The 16,438-nt window shown below is 55.6% G+C and overlaps 7 protein-coding genes across 7 annotated transcripts; 4 read left to right on the forward strand and 3 right to left on the reverse strand.

Moving 5' to 3' along the window:
• Positions 1-154: 154 nt before the first annotated feature.
• QBC33DRAFT_114915 (uncharacterized protein) lies at positions 155-786 on the reverse strand. Its single transcript, XM_060421932.1, has one exon. The coding sequence runs from the start codon at positions 676-678 to the stop codon at positions 301-303; it is 378 nt and encodes a 125-aa protein (XP_060282459.1). The 5' UTR covers positions 679-786; the 3' UTR covers positions 155-300.
• A 182-nt stretch (positions 787-968) lies between these two features.
• On the forward strand, positions 969-6,753 carry QBC33DRAFT_542310 (uncharacterized protein). Its single transcript, XM_060428254.1, has 2 exons — positions 969-1,155; positions 1,218-6,753. The coding sequence occupies exon 2, from the start codon at positions 1,340-1,342 to the stop codon at positions 6,479-6,481; it is 5,142 nt and encodes a 1,713-aa protein (XP_060282460.1). The 5' UTR covers positions 969-1,155; positions 1,218-1,339; the 3' UTR covers positions 6,482-6,753.
• Positions 6,754-6,810: 57 nt separating this feature from the next.
• On the forward strand, positions 6,811-8,579 carry QBC33DRAFT_589307 (hemolysin-III related-domain-containing protein; the record flags this gene model as incomplete). Its single annotated transcript, XM_060431577.1, has 7 exons — positions 6,811-7,229; positions 7,312-7,324; positions 7,407-7,439; positions 7,502-7,563; positions 7,626-7,791; positions 7,907-8,330; positions 8,406-8,579. Exons 1-7 carry the CDS (start codon positions 7,073-7,075, stop codon positions 8,577-8,579), a joined length of 1,029 nt encoding a protein of 342 aa, XP_060282461.1. The 5' UTR covers positions 6,811-7,072.
• Positions 8,580-9,178: 599 nt separating this feature from the next.
• On the forward strand, positions 9,179-10,654 carry QBC33DRAFT_453613 (uncharacterized protein; the record flags this gene model as incomplete). The annotated part of the gene is made up of 2 exons (XM_060424694.1): positions 9,179-9,575; positions 9,645-10,654. 2 exons carry the CDS (start codon positions 9,179-9,181, stop codon positions 10,652-10,654), a joined length of 1,407 nt encoding a protein of 468 aa, XP_060282462.1.
• Positions 10,655-10,702: 48 nt separating this feature from the next.
• On the reverse strand, positions 10,703-11,936 carry QBC33DRAFT_570960 (uncharacterized protein). The gene is made up of 3 exons (XM_060430586.1): positions 11,725-11,936; positions 11,562-11,646; positions 10,703-11,474 (listed from the first exon to the last, which is right to left on the reverse strand). The coding sequence occupies exons 1-3, from the start codon at positions 11,762-11,764 to the stop codon at positions 11,033-11,035; spliced, it is 567 nt and encodes a 188-aa protein (XP_060282463.1). The 5' UTR covers positions 11,765-11,936; the 3' UTR covers positions 10,703-11,032.
• A 340-nt stretch (positions 11,937-12,276) lies between these two features.
• Positions 12,277-14,265, reverse strand: QBC33DRAFT_474401 (uncharacterized protein). Its single transcript, XM_060425226.1, has 2 exons — positions 14,086-14,265; positions 12,277-14,016 (listed from the first exon to the last, which is right to left on the reverse strand). The coding sequence occupies exons 1-2, from the start codon at positions 14,173-14,175 to the stop codon at positions 12,601-12,603; spliced, it is 1,506 nt and encodes a 501-aa protein (XP_060282464.1). The 5' UTR covers positions 14,176-14,265; the 3' UTR covers positions 12,277-12,600.
• A 222-nt stretch (positions 14,266-14,487) lies between these two features.
• QBC33DRAFT_516151 (DEAD/DEAH box helicase) lies at positions 14,488-15,810 on the forward strand (the record flags this gene model as incomplete). Its single annotated transcript, XM_060426129.1, has 3 exons — positions 14,488-14,593; positions 14,650-15,690; positions 15,752-15,810. The coding sequence occupies 3 exons, from the start codon at positions 14,488-14,490 to the stop codon at positions 15,808-15,810; spliced, it is 1,206 nt and encodes a 401-aa protein (XP_060282465.1).
• Positions 15,811-16,438: the final 628 nt, after the last annotated feature.

Raw genomic sequence — 16,438 nt, forward strand, 5'->3', positions numbered from 1 at the left:
CCATTTAATATCTAGTTCTTGAGTATTTTTTCGAGGCTGAAGCGCCTCGGTGCCGATTTGGATGGTCTGTCAGTCATGAAAGTAACAGAGATGTTGCTGGTTGCGGGGGGAGGAAGAAGGAGGTCAGCCCAGGCGGCTGTAAGGGGGGGGGATACGTCTTTTTTGTTGTTTTTTTGGGATTTATATATCTATCTCCCCCTCTCCCCCCTTTTCTCTTTTTGGATCGATATAGCTGAGTGTTATTCTTGTCTTTGATGAAGGTACTTGGGATTGGGGTGAGGGCTACACTGGGCGTCCGTTTCACGTTTTTGGTTGGAGAAACGTAAACCAGAGCAGAGTCATCAGAACATTTTGGTGGCAGTTCCCGGAAAGGACGACATATATGTCATATATTATTGGGGTCTGAGAGGTTGAGTCCCTTCGAGGAAACCCTCGCCTACCTAGGTACAGTAACAGGAAGACAAAGCTTGCGTTCCCTAGGAACCCGATTCTTCTTGTAGCTGTGTGGACTTTTGACTGTCTGGTTACCTTGTTTCCCAAGAGGTACCGGTCGTTGTGCTGATTGTATATTTGGTGATTATTTGGATCTTCATCAGTCAAACGGGAAGAGAAACTATTTGTATCCAGTAGGTTCTGGCCCGAAGTCTGCGTATGTGGCCAACAGTCTGGGGAGGACATCAAATGCTGGATGAGGCTAGAGTGCGTGTGGGCAACAAGTTTCAGCTAAACCTTCCTTATTCATGGTGCGACACCCTAGGACTAGACCTGCCGAAAGCTTCGTATACCTGCTAGACTGTCGAAGGAAACTAACAGAAAAAGAGACAAACTGGTCATGGGCAGACAGGGTCACGTGCAGAATTATCTGGCGCTAGGCTTAAACCAGAGTAGGACCGACTCAGTGTAAGATAGGTGGCCACGGCTGAAAGTCGACCTGGAAGAGTGGAGACCATCCAAGTTCCTGGGTGGATAAGCCTGTCTGAGAGCCTGCAAAACAGGTACCAAAGGGGCATATCCAGAGAGGCGTCATACAATGTGGTATCTCTCTCTCTCCCTCTCTCACCATTGCCGTTGCCATTTTCCCTGTCGCCTACCTATCCTCGCAACCGACGGCTGTCCGAAGTGTTACGGACTGGGGAATATCAATTTCTCATTGAGGTGGGCCAGCGTCGGCCAGACGCGTCCTCGATATTCCGCATTGTCGAACTGAGTATGGTTAGAACTCGGCACCAATGCCTGCGTCTCGGTGAAAGTCCGACCCGACCCGACGACGATCCTGCCCCGTGCTCCACAAGCTTCCAGCTCTGAAACTCAATCAAGGACAGAAACTCGTTGACTTGTCATGGCTGGTAACAGTCGCCCCGATGCCGCAGAGACCCTGCGAGAGCAGCTCGAACATCTCGAGCTACAGCAAGAAGACGCACAACCTCCGCGCCCTTCAATACAACGGACTACTTCCTCTGCGCGACCGCAAGACCGGTCGACAGCGGGCTCAGCATGGCTCACGCCTAACGACGCCCACGGAGCAAGCGGCCGGATCCGCTTCTCCGAAGAGCTCCCTCGCACAAGGACAGAGAATTGGTCGACAAGCAGGCCTTATGCAACGCGTGCGTCCCTTCATCTAGATTCCCAGCTGTACACGATCCAATCAAATGTGGACGACAGGAAGGCGAGGGGACGGAGCGGCCAAACACAGGAGAAAGATGGGGCTGCGCATGCAGAGGCATCTTCATCGAGGAGTCCGGGGCCGACCGGCCCAAAAGACATCAGATACAGCGCGGCCGACAGCTATAACCAGTCACCGATATCACCAGAGCATCCACGCCACCATCACCTCGAGAGCTTCGACAGAAACTTTAAGGATGCACTCTTTAATGCGGCCGAGACCAACGTTACACTGGCCAATTACCGGGACTGGCTCGCCCGACAGCGGGAGCGACAACGACGGTGGACGGGCGGTCCTACCTGGAGAATAAAGGCCCGGGTTGCACCCCTCTACCAGCGTTACATTGTCGAGGGCTTGCTGATGCAGAAGCCGTTGCCGCCAAGCAAAGATGGGAGGCATGTTCTCGTCAAACCCGGACTTTCACGCCGAACCCCCCAAACGGACGAGCGGACGGGGAAGCCTTATGTGACGAATTTCATACGATCGAGCAGATATACCCTCTGGAACTTTTTGCCCAAGCAACTATTCTTCCAGTTTAGTAAGCTGGCGAACTTCTATTTTCTGTGCATCGGTATCATGCAGATGATCCCGGGCCTGAGCACAACTGGGACATATACCACCATCGCGCCGCTGATGGCGTTCGTGGCAATCAGCATGGGGAAGGAGGGCTATGATGATTACAGGAGGTACAAGCTCGACAAGGTGGAAAATAGGAAGGATGCATGGGTTCTTGACCCCGATGGACAGGCCAAACCCGCTCCCGGAACAGGAACGAGAGGGCTGAAGGAGGTGTTCAGGATAAAATCAGACACACCCGATACAGATGCGGATGCAGATGCGGAAATGACGGAGCTGCAGGGTATCAGCGGCCCCGGCGACGAGGCCCGATCGTGGTCTAAGGTACAGTGGCGGGACATCAGGGTCGGCGACATCATCCGCCTACGAAGGGACGAGGATGTGCCGGCCGATATTGTGCTGCTCCATGCCACTGGCCCTAACGGGGTGGCCTACATCGAGACGATGGCACTGGACGGGGAGACCAACCTGAAGAGCAAGCAGGCCTGTCCGCTCTTGGCCGACTCCTGCAAGACGCTGTCCGGCTTGTCCTCCTGCGGCGCCACAGTTGTGTCGGAGGATCCGAATCTCGATCTTTACAACTTTGAAGGGAGGGCGACAGTCAACGGACAGACGATGCCGTTGACGATGAACCAAGTTGTCTACAGAGGCTCCACCCTGAGGAATACCAACCATGCGATTGGGCTCGTCATCAACTCTGGGGAGGAGTGCAAGATCCGCATGAACGCACACAAGAACGCCCACGCCAAGGCGCCTGTGATACAGTCCATCATCAACCGCATTGTCCTCCTGCTTGTCTTCTTCGTTATCATGCTTAGCTTCGGTTGTACGATCGGCAACGAGCTCTGGAAGAGTGACTACAAACCTCGGGCTTGGTATCTTGATGGTGCCGGAGTGCCTTTCAAGGAAATCATCATCGCCTTCATCATCGCGTTTAATACCCTCATCCCGCTGTCATTGTACGTCAGCCTCGAAATCATCAAGCTGGGCCAGTTCTTTCTCCTCCACGATGTCGAGATGTACGACCCGGTTACGGATACTCCAATGGCTGCCAACACAACCACCATTCTGGAGAATCTGGGGCAGGTCAGCTATGTCTTCTCTGATAAGACAGGAACGCTTACAGAGAACGTCATGCGCTTTCGGAAAATGAGCGTCGCTGGCACTGCCTGGTTGCATGATATGGATCTGCAAAGAGAAGCAGAGGAGAAGGCACGCAAACAGGAGGCCGAGGAGAGCGAGACGACCAAGGGCAAGCAGAAACAAGAAGGCGAGACTCATACCATACAGAGCCCAGTCCGGGCAACTGGCGGCGATCGCTACCCCAGATACAACGCTGAGGACCAAGACAAAGGTAACCAGCCGCGAACAAGTTCGGCCTCCCAGTGGAGGTCGACTGCGAGGCCGACCCACGCCCAGCCCATTCTGAAGACTGAGGATTTCATTCAATACCTCCGTCTCAAGCCCCATACCACCTTCTCCCGAAAGGCTCGTCACTTCATTCTCTGTATTGCGCTGTGCCATACGTGTCTCCCCGAGACAGACGGAGACGGAGATGTTGCATTCCAGGCCGCATCGCCCGACGAGTTGGCACTTGTCGAGGCTGCCAGAGATCTCGGATATCTCCTCATTGATAGGCCGCCGCAGTCCATGAAGCTGCAATTCCGCGATTTTGACGACTCGACCACCACCAAGACCTACGAGGTACTCGACGTCATCGAGTTCAGCAGCAAACGCAAACGGATGTCCATCATCATCCGCATGCCTGATGGCAGGATATGCATGTTTACCAAGGGTGCGGACAGCGCCATCCTCCCTCGGCTCAAACTGAGCGGCCTTGCAGCCCAGAAGGCCTCTGCCGTCGAGCATCGGGCAAGCAAACGCAAGAGTGTGGAGCAAGGGAAGGCGCTCCAGCGGCGGAGCACGCAGAGGAATACGCGTGACAGCATCCACCTCGCTCGCGCAGCGTCGGGGTTGAGTCACAGAAGGAGCGGACTCCGCCCGAGGAGTGCCAAGCGATCGACCAGCATGAACAGGAGGTCATTGGTCACGGACGAGGTAGATTCCTGGCTCACGCGGCTCGAGAATGAAGATATGGAGCAGCTGGCCGGAGACGACGACGCTTACCAGACCCCACGGGCATCCATGGCGGGGAAGCGGTCATCCGATTTTACATCTGGCGACGATCTGTACGACGGCCTGGTGGACGAGAGGTTGGCTGTGAATGAGGGAGCCGTCTTTGAGCGCTGCTTCCAACACATTGACGACTTCGCCTCGGAAGGCCTGCGAACCCTGCTTTTTGCCTATCGGTACCTGGAAGAGGACGACTACAAGAAGTGGAAACCCATTTACCAAGAAGCGACCACCAGTCTGGTCAACCGCCAGGAACGTGTCGAGGCTGCAGCTGAGCTGATTGAGCAAGGCTTCGACCTTGCGGGCGTCACGGCTATCGAGGATAAGCTGCAGAAAGGCGTGCCGGAGACGATCGATAAGCTCCGTCGCGCCAACATCAAGGTCTGGATGCTGACGGGTGATAAGCGAGAGACGGCCATCAACATCGCACATTCGGCAAGGATCTGCAAACCCTTCTCAGAGGTCTACATACTCGATGCCACCAAGGGCGATTTGCAGGAGAAGATCGCATCTACCTTGATCGACGTCGGCCGTGGCATGATCCCGCACTCGGTCGTTGTCATCGATGGGCATACACTCGGCGTGGTCGAGGAGGACGAGTCCCTCAAGATACTCTTTTACGATCTTGTAGCTCGTGTCGACTCGGTTATATGCTGTCGAGCATCGCCTTCGCAGAAAGCAACCCTGGTGAAATGTATCCGCAAGCAGGTGCCTTCCAGTCTCACTTTGGCCATCGGCGATGGAGCCAACGATATCGCCATGATTCAAGCGTCGCACGTTGGCATCGGCATCTCTGGCCGTGAGGGCCTCCAGGCTGCCCGCATCTCGGACTACTCGATCGCGCAGTTCAGGTTCCTGCAAAGGCTCCTCTTCGTCCACGGACGTTGGAACTACATCAGGACCGGCAAGTACATTCTCGGCACCTTCTGGAAGGAGGTCGTCTTCTATCTCGTCCAAGCACAGTACCAGCGGTACAACGGCTACACGGGGACGTCCCTCTTCGAACCTGCCAGCCTGACAGTCTTCAACACGCTGTTCACGTCGTTGCCGGTCATCCTGCTGGGTATATTTGAGCAGGATCTCCGCGCCGAAACGCTGCTGGCGGTGCCCGAACTGTACACCTTCGGGCAGAAGAACCTGGCGTTCAGCTTCAAGCTATATCTCTGGTGGATGTTCCTGGCCGCTAGCGAATCCATCCTGATCTATCACATCATCCACGGCATCTACGACTCTGCTCTCTTCACCGCCGACACGACCATCTTCGCAATGGGCGCTCTCGCGTTCACTGTCTGCATCATCTTCATCAACTTGAAGATGCTTGTCCTCGAGATGCACAACCAGACCATCATATCGTTGGTGGGGTTGATCCTCTCCGTGGGGGGTTGGTTCCTCTGGAACATCCTGCTGAGTCTAATCTACGCCCCGACGGCGGGGCCCTACATCGTCCGCGACGCTTTCCTGCAGAATTTCGGGCGCAAGGCAATATGGTGGCTCACGATGCTTGTGGCCCTGTTGGCCCCTATCGTGTTGGAGCTGACACTGGCTGCCGTAAGACGCATATTCAAGCCCAGAGACCGAGACCTGATGCAGGAACTCGAGCACGACGAGGGCCTCATGGACGTCATGAAGGAGCACGCCGCCGAGCGGGGGGAAGGGGAACCAGCAGCAGCAGCGGTGGTGATGCGAGAGGAGAAAACCGTCAGAGTGTTTCCCGCCAAGGGCGCCGAGCCCACCTCGGCCAAGACGTCCATAACCGTCACCACCGCGGAGCTATCTCCGTGGGGGATGAGTGGGCCCGGCGGCGTCCATGGCAAGCGGGGGAGCAGACACTATGGGGACGAATACATACCCCCGCCGTTCGCGTCGCCCGCCGAAGAGCGCGAGGACCCGGTGGATGCGGTGGCCCGCGGCGATGTCGGTGGGGGGAAGGGGAAGTTGTCCCAGACCCCGACCCTGAGCCTAACCCCGACGAGGAGATGGTTCACCGACACGAAGAGGCCTGCCAGCGAGGACGTACAGTCTTACTTTTCCCAGAGCCCCATCGAGCTCCGGAGCCCCCCTCCGCCAGACGGACAGCAGAAGAAGCAGAGCGAATCTTCTAAGCCTTGAAGAGAGCTATGTTGATTTAAAGCTGTGGCGAAGGGTATCCGACATGTGATCTTTTCCTGCATATCTAAGCATCTGCGCACGCATCCAGCTCACGGATTTTGTATTTTGGAAGCAGGGAGTACTTGGGAACTTAGGGGAACGAACATGTCTGGCGTCTGATTTGGATTTTTTTACTCCGTAGAGGGTGACTTTTGGATATGATATCCCAGGCATGTTTCATGGTTGCATTCATTCATAGGAGCAGTTAGAGACCACAAATTTGAGAGATATACATCACTATGGAATGCCGGACCAGTGAGCTGATCTTGACTTTCAATTACCAGAATCAACAAACACAGATGGAGGTCGATGACTAATGCGGGCTTCACTTCCCATGCTCTATGCAGGGCAGTATGAGACGGTCCGGGGACGGGATCTGCACTACACCGTGGCTCGGACGTATGTAACGTCTAGCCAAACGTCTAGCCCGGGGCACGTCCACCGCCTCCCCCAGAACCGTGGAGCCGACGAGTTATATGAAGTCCGACTCTCTCCTGCGGGCTACCGGACTGGCAAAAACATTGGGTTGGCAATCGCCAGGTCGTCTTCTCGATGGCTTCAGTACTGGTCCCGGGCTCGGACCGCATCGTTGCTGGCCTGAGACGAAGGTGGGGGGGCATCGCCGATGTTCGGAGCACCGGGGAGCTGCCGGCTGAGGATGACGCGATGGCGGAGAAGGGGGTCCGGTTGTTGCTGTGGACGGATCTGCGTGAGTGGACTGGGTGACTGAGTGACTGGCGATATATTTCTGCTTGAGGAGCATCGGCTAACCAGTGTTGTCTGGATTATAGCCCTATGGCAGCAGTGAGTCCTTCCTTAGCGGTGCCTGAGGGGTGGCCTCGATGGAGAGCTGGCAGACGACTAACTGCAAGTTGTTGGTGGATAGACATGGAAGCGAGCTCATTCATACTGGGTATAGGTATGTCTTTCCCACATGTCAGGTCAGGTCGCAGGCACCTTGACTAACATCAGTCCGGGCAGGAGAGCTTGCGGCGATGTCTGGGCGTGCATTCACAGCTGGACTTACATCCATAATGAGACTGGTAAGTGAACCCCCGTTATCATCCACGACCGGTTCTCAGTCCTCACTGAAATAAATCAACAGTCAACATATACTCGCACATCATCGGAGCGTGTATATTCCTTGCTCTACCCCTTTATTTCTTCACCACTGAGGTCCCGCCACGCTTCGCCATTGCAACATGGGTAGACGTCGCGGTCTGCAGCACTTACTTTGTAGGCGTGGCTATCTGCTTCGCCCTTTCGACCGCGTAAGTCAGCCCCTCGTCGAAAGACTGTGTTGCCAGAGAGAGATCCTCCCAAGCAACCCCTTTCCTCCCTGCCCCCCTGACAGCCACCCAACCATGCCAACCCAACCCTTCCCAGCTTCCACACCTTCATGTCCCACTCCGAACGCCTCTACCTCCTAGGCATGAAGCTCGACATCCAAGGCGTCCTCCTCCTAATGTGGAGCGCCACCGTCCCGCTCATCCACCACAGCCTGCCTGTCAACGACGACAACGACGACCCAGGCGCCACCCCCCGACGCGCCGCCCACCTGGCAGCGACGACCCTCCTGGCCGCGGCCTGCTCGGCCGCCACGCTGCTGCCAAGCCTCAGCGGGCCGCGCCTCGGCGCCGCGAGGGCGGCCCTGTTCGCGGCATTTGGGGCCGGGAGCTTCGTCGCGCCCCTCGCGCACGGCGCCGTGCTGTGCGGTGGGCTGCGCCGGGTCGCGGGGCGGGTCGCGCTGCCGTGGCTGGGGGCTACGGCGGCGTGTAATGGGGTTGGCGCGGTGGCTTATATGGCCAAGGTGGGTTGCGCGTCTTTTCCCTCGTCTTACCTTCTTCTTATATAAAGGGGTTTGGAGTTGCTGGCTGACACTCAGGGGGCTGGTTGTGAGCAGTTCCCCGAGAAGTGGTTCCCCAGGCGGTTTGACCTTTTCGGGGCAAGTCACCAGATCATGCATGTCATGGTCGTCGCCGCGGCGCTCACCTACACGAAGGCCGTGTTGGAGGCATTCGACTTTTTGCATGAGCATGGGGTACAGTGTGAGGCATGACAGCATGGGCAAGGCCTCCTGGGGCTTGTTTCCGTAGGTGGACAGCAATATCAGAAGAGCAGTTACGGGTGTCATGAGATAGGTAAAGGAATTGATCTACCCAATTGCGTCCTATGGAAGGAAGTATCTGTTGTTTATTGTTCTCTAGAAACGACGGCATCAGCGGATTAGAGTTAGAGTGGCGAACTAGAATCTGAAGGTTTTATGACCTGTAAACCTACTTATTACCTACCTAGTTTGGAAGCGCACAGGGAATGCTCTAGGTTGAGAATCCCTGTTTATGCCAACCGCTTACCTATTGTTCGAATTGGATTCAATTGTCAGCTGGGACAATAGGGAGGCGAGAAGGCCTCGTCAAATGAACTCCGTCTCGTTGAATCGAAAGCTACCTAGTACATACATAATACATTACTGGGAATTCACTAATCGAGTAGGAACGAACCCTCGCATTTTAGCGCCCGCCCGCGGGGACCCAGCCCCGGACAAACCCATTCAAATATACTGCTTGGCCATTTTCAGCCTCATCCGTCCCGCCAACCTCGAATTCAGCCTCGCATCACACACGCAATTGCGTCGCTCGACTGCATCGCGTGTGCAATATGGCAAATCCGGCACCAGAGGTGCCAAAGCTCCTCTGGAATCAGGAGAACGTGAAGGATGTCGCCGAGTCTGTGGGCATCACTCAGCTGAACGATGAAGCCCTGCGCTGCCTCTCCCAGGATGTCGAATATCGCATCGGACAAGTCATCGTGGAGGCTCTCCGTTTTATGCGCGCCGGCAACCGCACTACCCTCACAGTCCAGGACGTCTCGCAGGCACTAAAGGTCCTCGACATCGAGCCGCTGTACGGATACGATTCGACACGGCCGCTTCGGTATGGGGAGGCGAGCCTTGGGCCCGGCCAGCCGTTATTCTATATCGAAGACGAAGAGGTGGACTTTGAGAAGCTCATCAACGCTCCGTTGCCAAAGGTGCCACGAGATATTAGCTTTACTGGTAAGATCTACTTCCATTTCGCCCCGTCACAGGCCACTGCGCTTCCAGCGCTGACACATCTACTTCTAGCACATTGGCTCGCCATTGAGGGCGTCCAGCCATCCATACCGCAGAACCCCACAACGGCCGAGACCTCGTCAAAGGAGCTCCTACCCAAAGGACCCGGCGCAAACCCTGCCCTCTCCGCTCTTGCGGGCAACGACAATGTATCCTTCAGACCATCAGTCAAGCACGTCATCTCGAAAGAACTCATCCTCTACTTCGATAAGATACAGGCAGCGCTTCTGGACGACGACCCCGACGAAGAGAAGCTCCGTCTCCGAGCCGCGGCCCTGGAGTCGGTCCGATCCGACCCTGGCTTGCACCAGCTTCTCCCCTACTTCGTCAACTTCATCACCAGCCAAGTCACCCACCGCCTCGACGACATATTCGTGTTGCGTCAGATGATGGAGCTTGCCGAGGCGGTCATCGCGAACCCAAACCTCTTTCTGGACCCGTATGCCAGCGCCCTCTCAGCGCCGGTGCTGACATGCTTGATGAGTCGCAAGCTTGGCGGGACAGAGGACGGAACAGATACCATCCAAGAGCAGTACCGCCTCCGCGAGATGGCTGCCAGCCTGCTGGGTACAATTGCGAGGAAATACAGCAAGTCGAACGCGATGCTGCGGCCCAAGCTCACCAGGACGTGCCTGAAGTATTTCCTGGATCCGACCCGCACCCCGGCAGTGCTCTTTGGCGCGATCAGCGGCCTGTCCGCCACTGGCGGCCCTGAGGCGATAAGGGTGCTGGCCCTGCCCAACCTGAAGACCTTCGACTCGGGGATCCTGCAACCATTGAAAGAAAAGGGAGAGACCAGCGCTCTGGAATTTGAAGTGCTTGTCGGCGGTATTCTCAAGGCGATCAGCAGCCTGGTCGGAGGCACCGGGGCCGCCGTCACAAATGGCATGAACGGCACCACGTCCTCGGGCGAGGCAGCCGAGCTGACCGAGTTCCTGGGCGACACCATTGGAGAGGGGGTCGCGCGGCTGGGAAACCACGCGCTGAACAGAGAGGTCCTGGATGCAAGGCAATTCGATTAGGAGTCGACGTCTGCGACAAGCTCTAGCACAGTGGGACGATGATTGGTCTGGCATACCCAATTCGGGCGAATGGCGTTTTTGAGTTGCTTGAGTTCGGGAAGGGGGGGTGTTGGTTAACTCAGCGAAACAACGTACTACATTTAGTACGAGAACTACTGGAACAAACTTGCAAAGGTTGCATGCAGTACATATATCACAGTTATTTTGAGGCTTTCCACCAATTCCGCTGTGAACCTCCCTGGGTGCCCGAGTAGTCTATCCCGGTCCTCCAAGTTTGGCAACACTCCTCACATGGACGCAGTATAACCCCCCCGTTCCACCCTTCAGCCAGTTCCCCAGCCTGCACCACTTCCCCCTCTCGACCTTCCCGCGCCCCTCTTACAGGAACAGCAAGCCAACGGTGGTGACGACCGAGGCGCCCCAGATCATGTAACCCCCCTGGATGATGGTCTTCTTGGAGAAGCCGATGGCGAGGTCGTAGACAAGGTGCCTGATGCCGTTGTAGAAGTGGAAGACGAGCGGCCAGGCGGCGACGAACTTGACGCCCGTCTTGGCGGCGACGGGCAGGGCGGCGAAGGCGGCGACCAGCGACTGGCTCTCGAGGTGCCAGCCCAACAGCGGCGCCGTCAGGTAGGCGGCCGCGTAGACGTACAGCGCCCCGCTCAGCCCGGCGCCCGTGAACCGCTGCCAGATGGAGCCGCCGAAGTAGGTCTGCTTCTTGTCGTAGATCTCCAGGTGCGGGCTGACGGGCCGAAGCAGCCGCTGCTGGTCCAGGATCGTGTTCCCCTCGTTTGGGGTGAGCTTCTGGGTTGTGACGGGGCTGTGAGAGGGGACTCGTTAGCTATCTGTGGTTCTGTGGGTAGGGTCGGGGGCGGAAGGGGGGGTGTTCGGGGGCAGGCAGGCATACCGGGATTGTGTGGCCGAGAGGTTTGATGCTAGTGCGGCTCTAACGAGGTTCTGGGTGAAGAAGGCGTTTGAAGGCTTGGTGGCAACTGGAGGCCGGGAGACATTAGGTGTCAGCGGGAGAGAGGTTTCCTAGGATTTTGCTTCATGATATCATTCCGACATACCTCGCCGAAGCGCCGTTGCGCCAACCCGTTGAGCAATCATTGCGAACAGCCCGCGGCCTGAGAGTTAGTCCTCCGGAGGATATATTCGTGTGTGTACGCAGTCCGGACCGGTTGGGGAAGTCTCAATTGATGGCAGCTCCGATGAGATCAAGGAAGTCTGACGACGACGAGCATTGGATGTCCCGGTCGGAACGGTAGTGAGCGACCACTTGAGCTTCGGCTCCTCGGCCCAGATCTGCCAATCAGACAATTGCAAATTACGATCAACTTTGCCTGTGACCGGCCACGTGACATATCTGGCACCCACGGCCCACCATCAAAACCACTCGCAAATTTTGCGTTTCTGGTTCTTCTCCTCTTCTCATAATCATGAGTGTCTAACCATAGCATTGCTAAAGGACTCTATCCTGGTGAAGCGTGCACACGTGGTGAGCCGCCCTTGGGCGTCATAGAAACTCACAGAACAAATACTGGGAAAGGATCCTTCGTTAATCACTATCGCCGGTTTCTCACCGTTCGGCGACTGTTTCATTTCTGAGATCTACATTTCGATTTTCGAGTCCCCAGTCTGTCCCAGGCTGGAGGGGCCGCCCGCTCTGATGCAAGTCATATTGTCGCGTTCAATGGCGTCCTGCCTGGCATTGATTGATTGCTTGACCGGACGAGGTCGGTGAACTCATTCTGTTTGTATGCACATGGAACAGTCACCCTGGGTTGGCTGCCCAACGATCATGGTGCCAATGCCCCGTAAGTGAGCCCGGATATGAAGTGTGAGCCGTAATTTCAAGATGAGGACTTCTCATTCCGTCATGGCTCTATGATAATGTACAGATGTGGTTTCCCTCTCCCAATTCCGCTCAAACCCTCTCCGAGGGATCAGAGCAGTCCTTGCTTCTGCAAGTCGTAGTAGACCTTTTCCGGCATGACATTCCCCTCGGCATCCTCCATCTGTACAACACTGCCATCATCCACCTTGGTCTTCTTCTGGTCCCGCTGGATTTTATCCCACAACCTCAGCGCCTCCGCGATATCCGTAATATCCCGGAAAAGGTGCGTGTTCGAGATTCCCAGGCACTTGAGGCCGTATATGTGCCTGCTCTCGTTGAAGTGCTTGTCAAAGGCCCGGCGGCCGCGATACACATAGTTCCCGCAGATCTCGCAGGGGAACTCAACGCCGAGGCCGTGCAATCGGTAGAGCCAGAACGGAATCGGCTTGCCATCCCATGCGAGGGGAAGCTTGAGGGGGTTATAGATCCTCTCCTCGCCGTTCTCCTCTTCCTCCTCCTCGGCCTCGCCATTCTCCTCAGCTATGCCAACTTCGTTGAAGATATTGTCCAGCTCCTGCGCCCGCTCCCGCTCCGTCATTCCTTGTCTCCGCTCCACGTTCACGCGCGTGTCATCCCGCTCCGTGCTCATGGCTCCTGAGAGCCTCTTCACTCTGTACTCCCTCTCTGCCACGGCGCGCTCCTTGAGACGGTGTGCAGAGGATTCAGGTGTGCCGTCCGCCGACGCAGCGGAGGCTTCCCGCCTCTTCTTCAGTTCCTCTGCAGCCTTGACGTGCTTGCGACCGTTAAGATGTCCCTTGTAGACGTTTTCGTTCTTGAAGTCCTTCTCACATGCGTCGCACCAGACTGCGTCCGGCGTGCTCAATGTTCTGTTTGTTCCACTTGGGATTGCAGCTGTTTCCAGCTGCCAGCCCTGGATCTCGTCCTTCTGCCAAGAGTCCTCAAACTCCTTGTCCCAGCTCGCAAACACCTTTTCGATATTCTCCAATGGTCGTGTTCTTCGCATGAATGACTCGAGATATTCCATCAACTCGCCCACGTACTTGAAGTACTGGTCGGTCAACTTGTCGGATCGCTTCAATCCGCCCGCCACGGCGGCGAAATTGTCAAAGACTTCCAGGTATTGCAGGTAGGCGAGGCGTTTAACATTGGGTAGATTGAGATACGACTCGTGGCAGGCGTGCAGATCGAAGTAGCGGCCGTATGCCTCCTCGCCCGAGAACATGCTCTCAACGATGTACGGGACCTGGTCCTCGCCAGCCTTGCGAGGGCGGTACCGGATCTCGGAGTTTTCGGCCTGCTCATTTGCGTATCGTGAATGATGTTCCTTGACCTCGTTCACCTGGCGGTAGAATTCCTCGAAGGGGTCGCCGCTGCCAATCTGGAGGATTTCCTTGGATCGCACTCCCGACGCGTCTTCGTAGATGGAGAGGATTTCGGCCGATTGCTTCTGGATCTGGTCCAGGAGCTGGGAGACTTCATGATCGCGATTTAGGCGGGCACGAATCTGAAGCGCGGTGGGTTAGCAGAATCCATGGGTATCGGTAGAGGGAGAAGGTGAGGGTCATGAACGTACATGCTTCGGCTCTTCACTGACACGATCAGCGATGCCTTGCTCGAGGCGCTCGAGGTCCTCATGGATATATCGCTGGTCCTCAACCAACATTTTGTCGTAGAGGTGCTCGATATTTCAACGATATTAACGGTGGTGGTAGTATTGGCAAGTCGCGGCCGAAAAGCAGCAAAGCTTATCGGCGCAAGGCTGGCAGAAAAAAAGGCGGGAGGCCATTGTCAATTTGGTTCTGGCAAATCACCGGGCGGCAAATTCTATGCCGATAATTACCCGCCAAAATTTTAGAGGTTACCAGGTACTTTTGACAAAACCTTGAGCCTCATCAAGCATCAACAATCCCAGCCTGCTCTCCTCTTGCCATCAACAATTTGCACAAGACTGTGACCTCATTGTCCAAACATCAACATGGCGGACGGCGGAGGTATCGACCGCAAAGCGGATGAGAAAATTGAATTCTCAACCTCAAAGGAGGTCACCGTTCACCCCACTTTCGAGGCGATGTCCCTGAAAGGTAAGGCTGAGAAAGAAGACGTGTTCGAGCTGGGGCTGACATTGGATGACATGCAGAGAGTCTCCTTCGAGGTATCTATGCCTATGGATATGAGTCGCCATCTGCAGTCCAGTCCCGAGCCATAGTCCAAATCTGCAAGGGCCGCGACACCATTGCCCAGGCGCAGTCAGGAACCGGTAAAACTGCGACCTTCTCGATCAGCATGCTGCAGGTCATCGATACGGCGGTCCGTGAGACACAGGCCCTGGTGCTATCTCCCACCCGCGAGTTGGCCACCCAGATTCAGAGTGTGGTCATGGCGCTGGGCGACTACTTGAATGTGCAATGCCATGCCTGCATTGGTGGCACCAACGTTGGAGAGGACATTCGGAAGCTCGACTACGGACAGCATATTGTGTCTGGTACCCCGGGGCGGGTGGCTGACATGATTCGCCGCCGCCACCTCCGCACCCGGCATATCAAGATGCTGGTCCTCGATGAGGCCGACGAGCTTCTCAACCAAGGGTTCCGGGAGCAGATTTATGACGTCTACCGATATCTCCCTCCCGCTACCCAGGTTGTGGTGGTATCAGCCACTCTTCCTTACGATGTCCTGGACATGACGACCAAGTTCATGACCGACCCTGTTCGCATCCTAGTCAAGCGTGACGAGTTGACTCTTGAGGGCCTGAAGCAGTACTTCATTGCTGTGGAGAAGGAGGACTGGAAGTTTGACACTCTCTGTGATCTCTACGACACCCTGACTATTACCCAGGCCGTCATCTTCTGCAACACTCGGCGCAAGGTGGACTGGCTGACCGACAAGATGCGAGAGGCCAACTTCACTGTGAGCAGCATGCATGGAGACATGCCTCAGAAGGAGCGAGACAGCATCATGCAGGATTTCCGACAGGGCAACAGCAGAGTCTTGATCTCGACCGACGTGTGGGCCAGAGGAATCGATGTCCAGCAGGTCAGCTTGGTGATCAACTACGACCTGCCGAGCAACCGAGAGAACTATATCCATCGCATTGGTCGGTCTGGACGTTTCGGGCGCAAGGGTGTTGCGATCAATTTTGTTACCAGCGAGGATGTGCGCATCTTGCGGGACATTGAGTGTAAGTACCCCTCTCTGACTCTACACTCTACCACCTGGTGCTATGCTAACTAGCTTCACAGTGTATTACTCAACTCAGATCGATGAGATGCCGATGAATGTGGCCGATCTTATTGCTTAGGCTCGTTTCTATTGCGATGATGCATCCACCTGCTGAAATCTCTCAATATTGCCGGGGTTATCTGGCGTTCAAGGACAGTCTGTCCAAAGGTTGTGTGGGAGGAAAGGGCATGTTTCCAAATGGTGAGTTGGCATCATCTCTCGTTAGAAAGAAACTATGGCTAACTCATCCCTCAAGCACAGCTAGATTGCCAACATAAGGGGGATACTTAGTTATCACTGTATCCTAGGGGTTTCTTCTGAGGCTGAATTTGCGATTGTCGCATGTCTTTACGTTAGATGTGACAAGGACTTGAAATTCCCAATGGTTCCCTTCGAGTCTTTCCCTGTGAAGCAGCCGGATGAGCTTGCATTTTCCTGCAGATGGTGTCCCAGCCATAGGACTGACCGACCGACCACCAAGCTAGACTCTTCGCTGCACAAACTGCTTGCCATGCCTTTGCCCTGACTTCTTTGGGATTCGCATACAGTTTCTAAACACTAAACTGCCACTCTGCTGGATCACTTTGTTGGATCTGCGATGGTCGATTCTTGGAGCAGAGTGGCAGGAGTGGATCTTATATATTGGGGCTTATAGAAAGTCTCCTTCTACCCAGGGCTTATCATGAGGGGATCCATGGATCCAGGAT

This window comes from Phialemonium atrogriseum (genome assembly GCF_030411735.1).
Source record: "Phialemonium atrogriseum strain 8032-3 unplaced genomic scaffold QBC33scaffold_16, whole genome shotgun sequence".
NCBI lineage: Eukaryota > Fungi > Ascomycota > Sordariomycetes > Cephalothecales > Cephalothecaceae > Phialemonium > Phialemonium atrogriseum.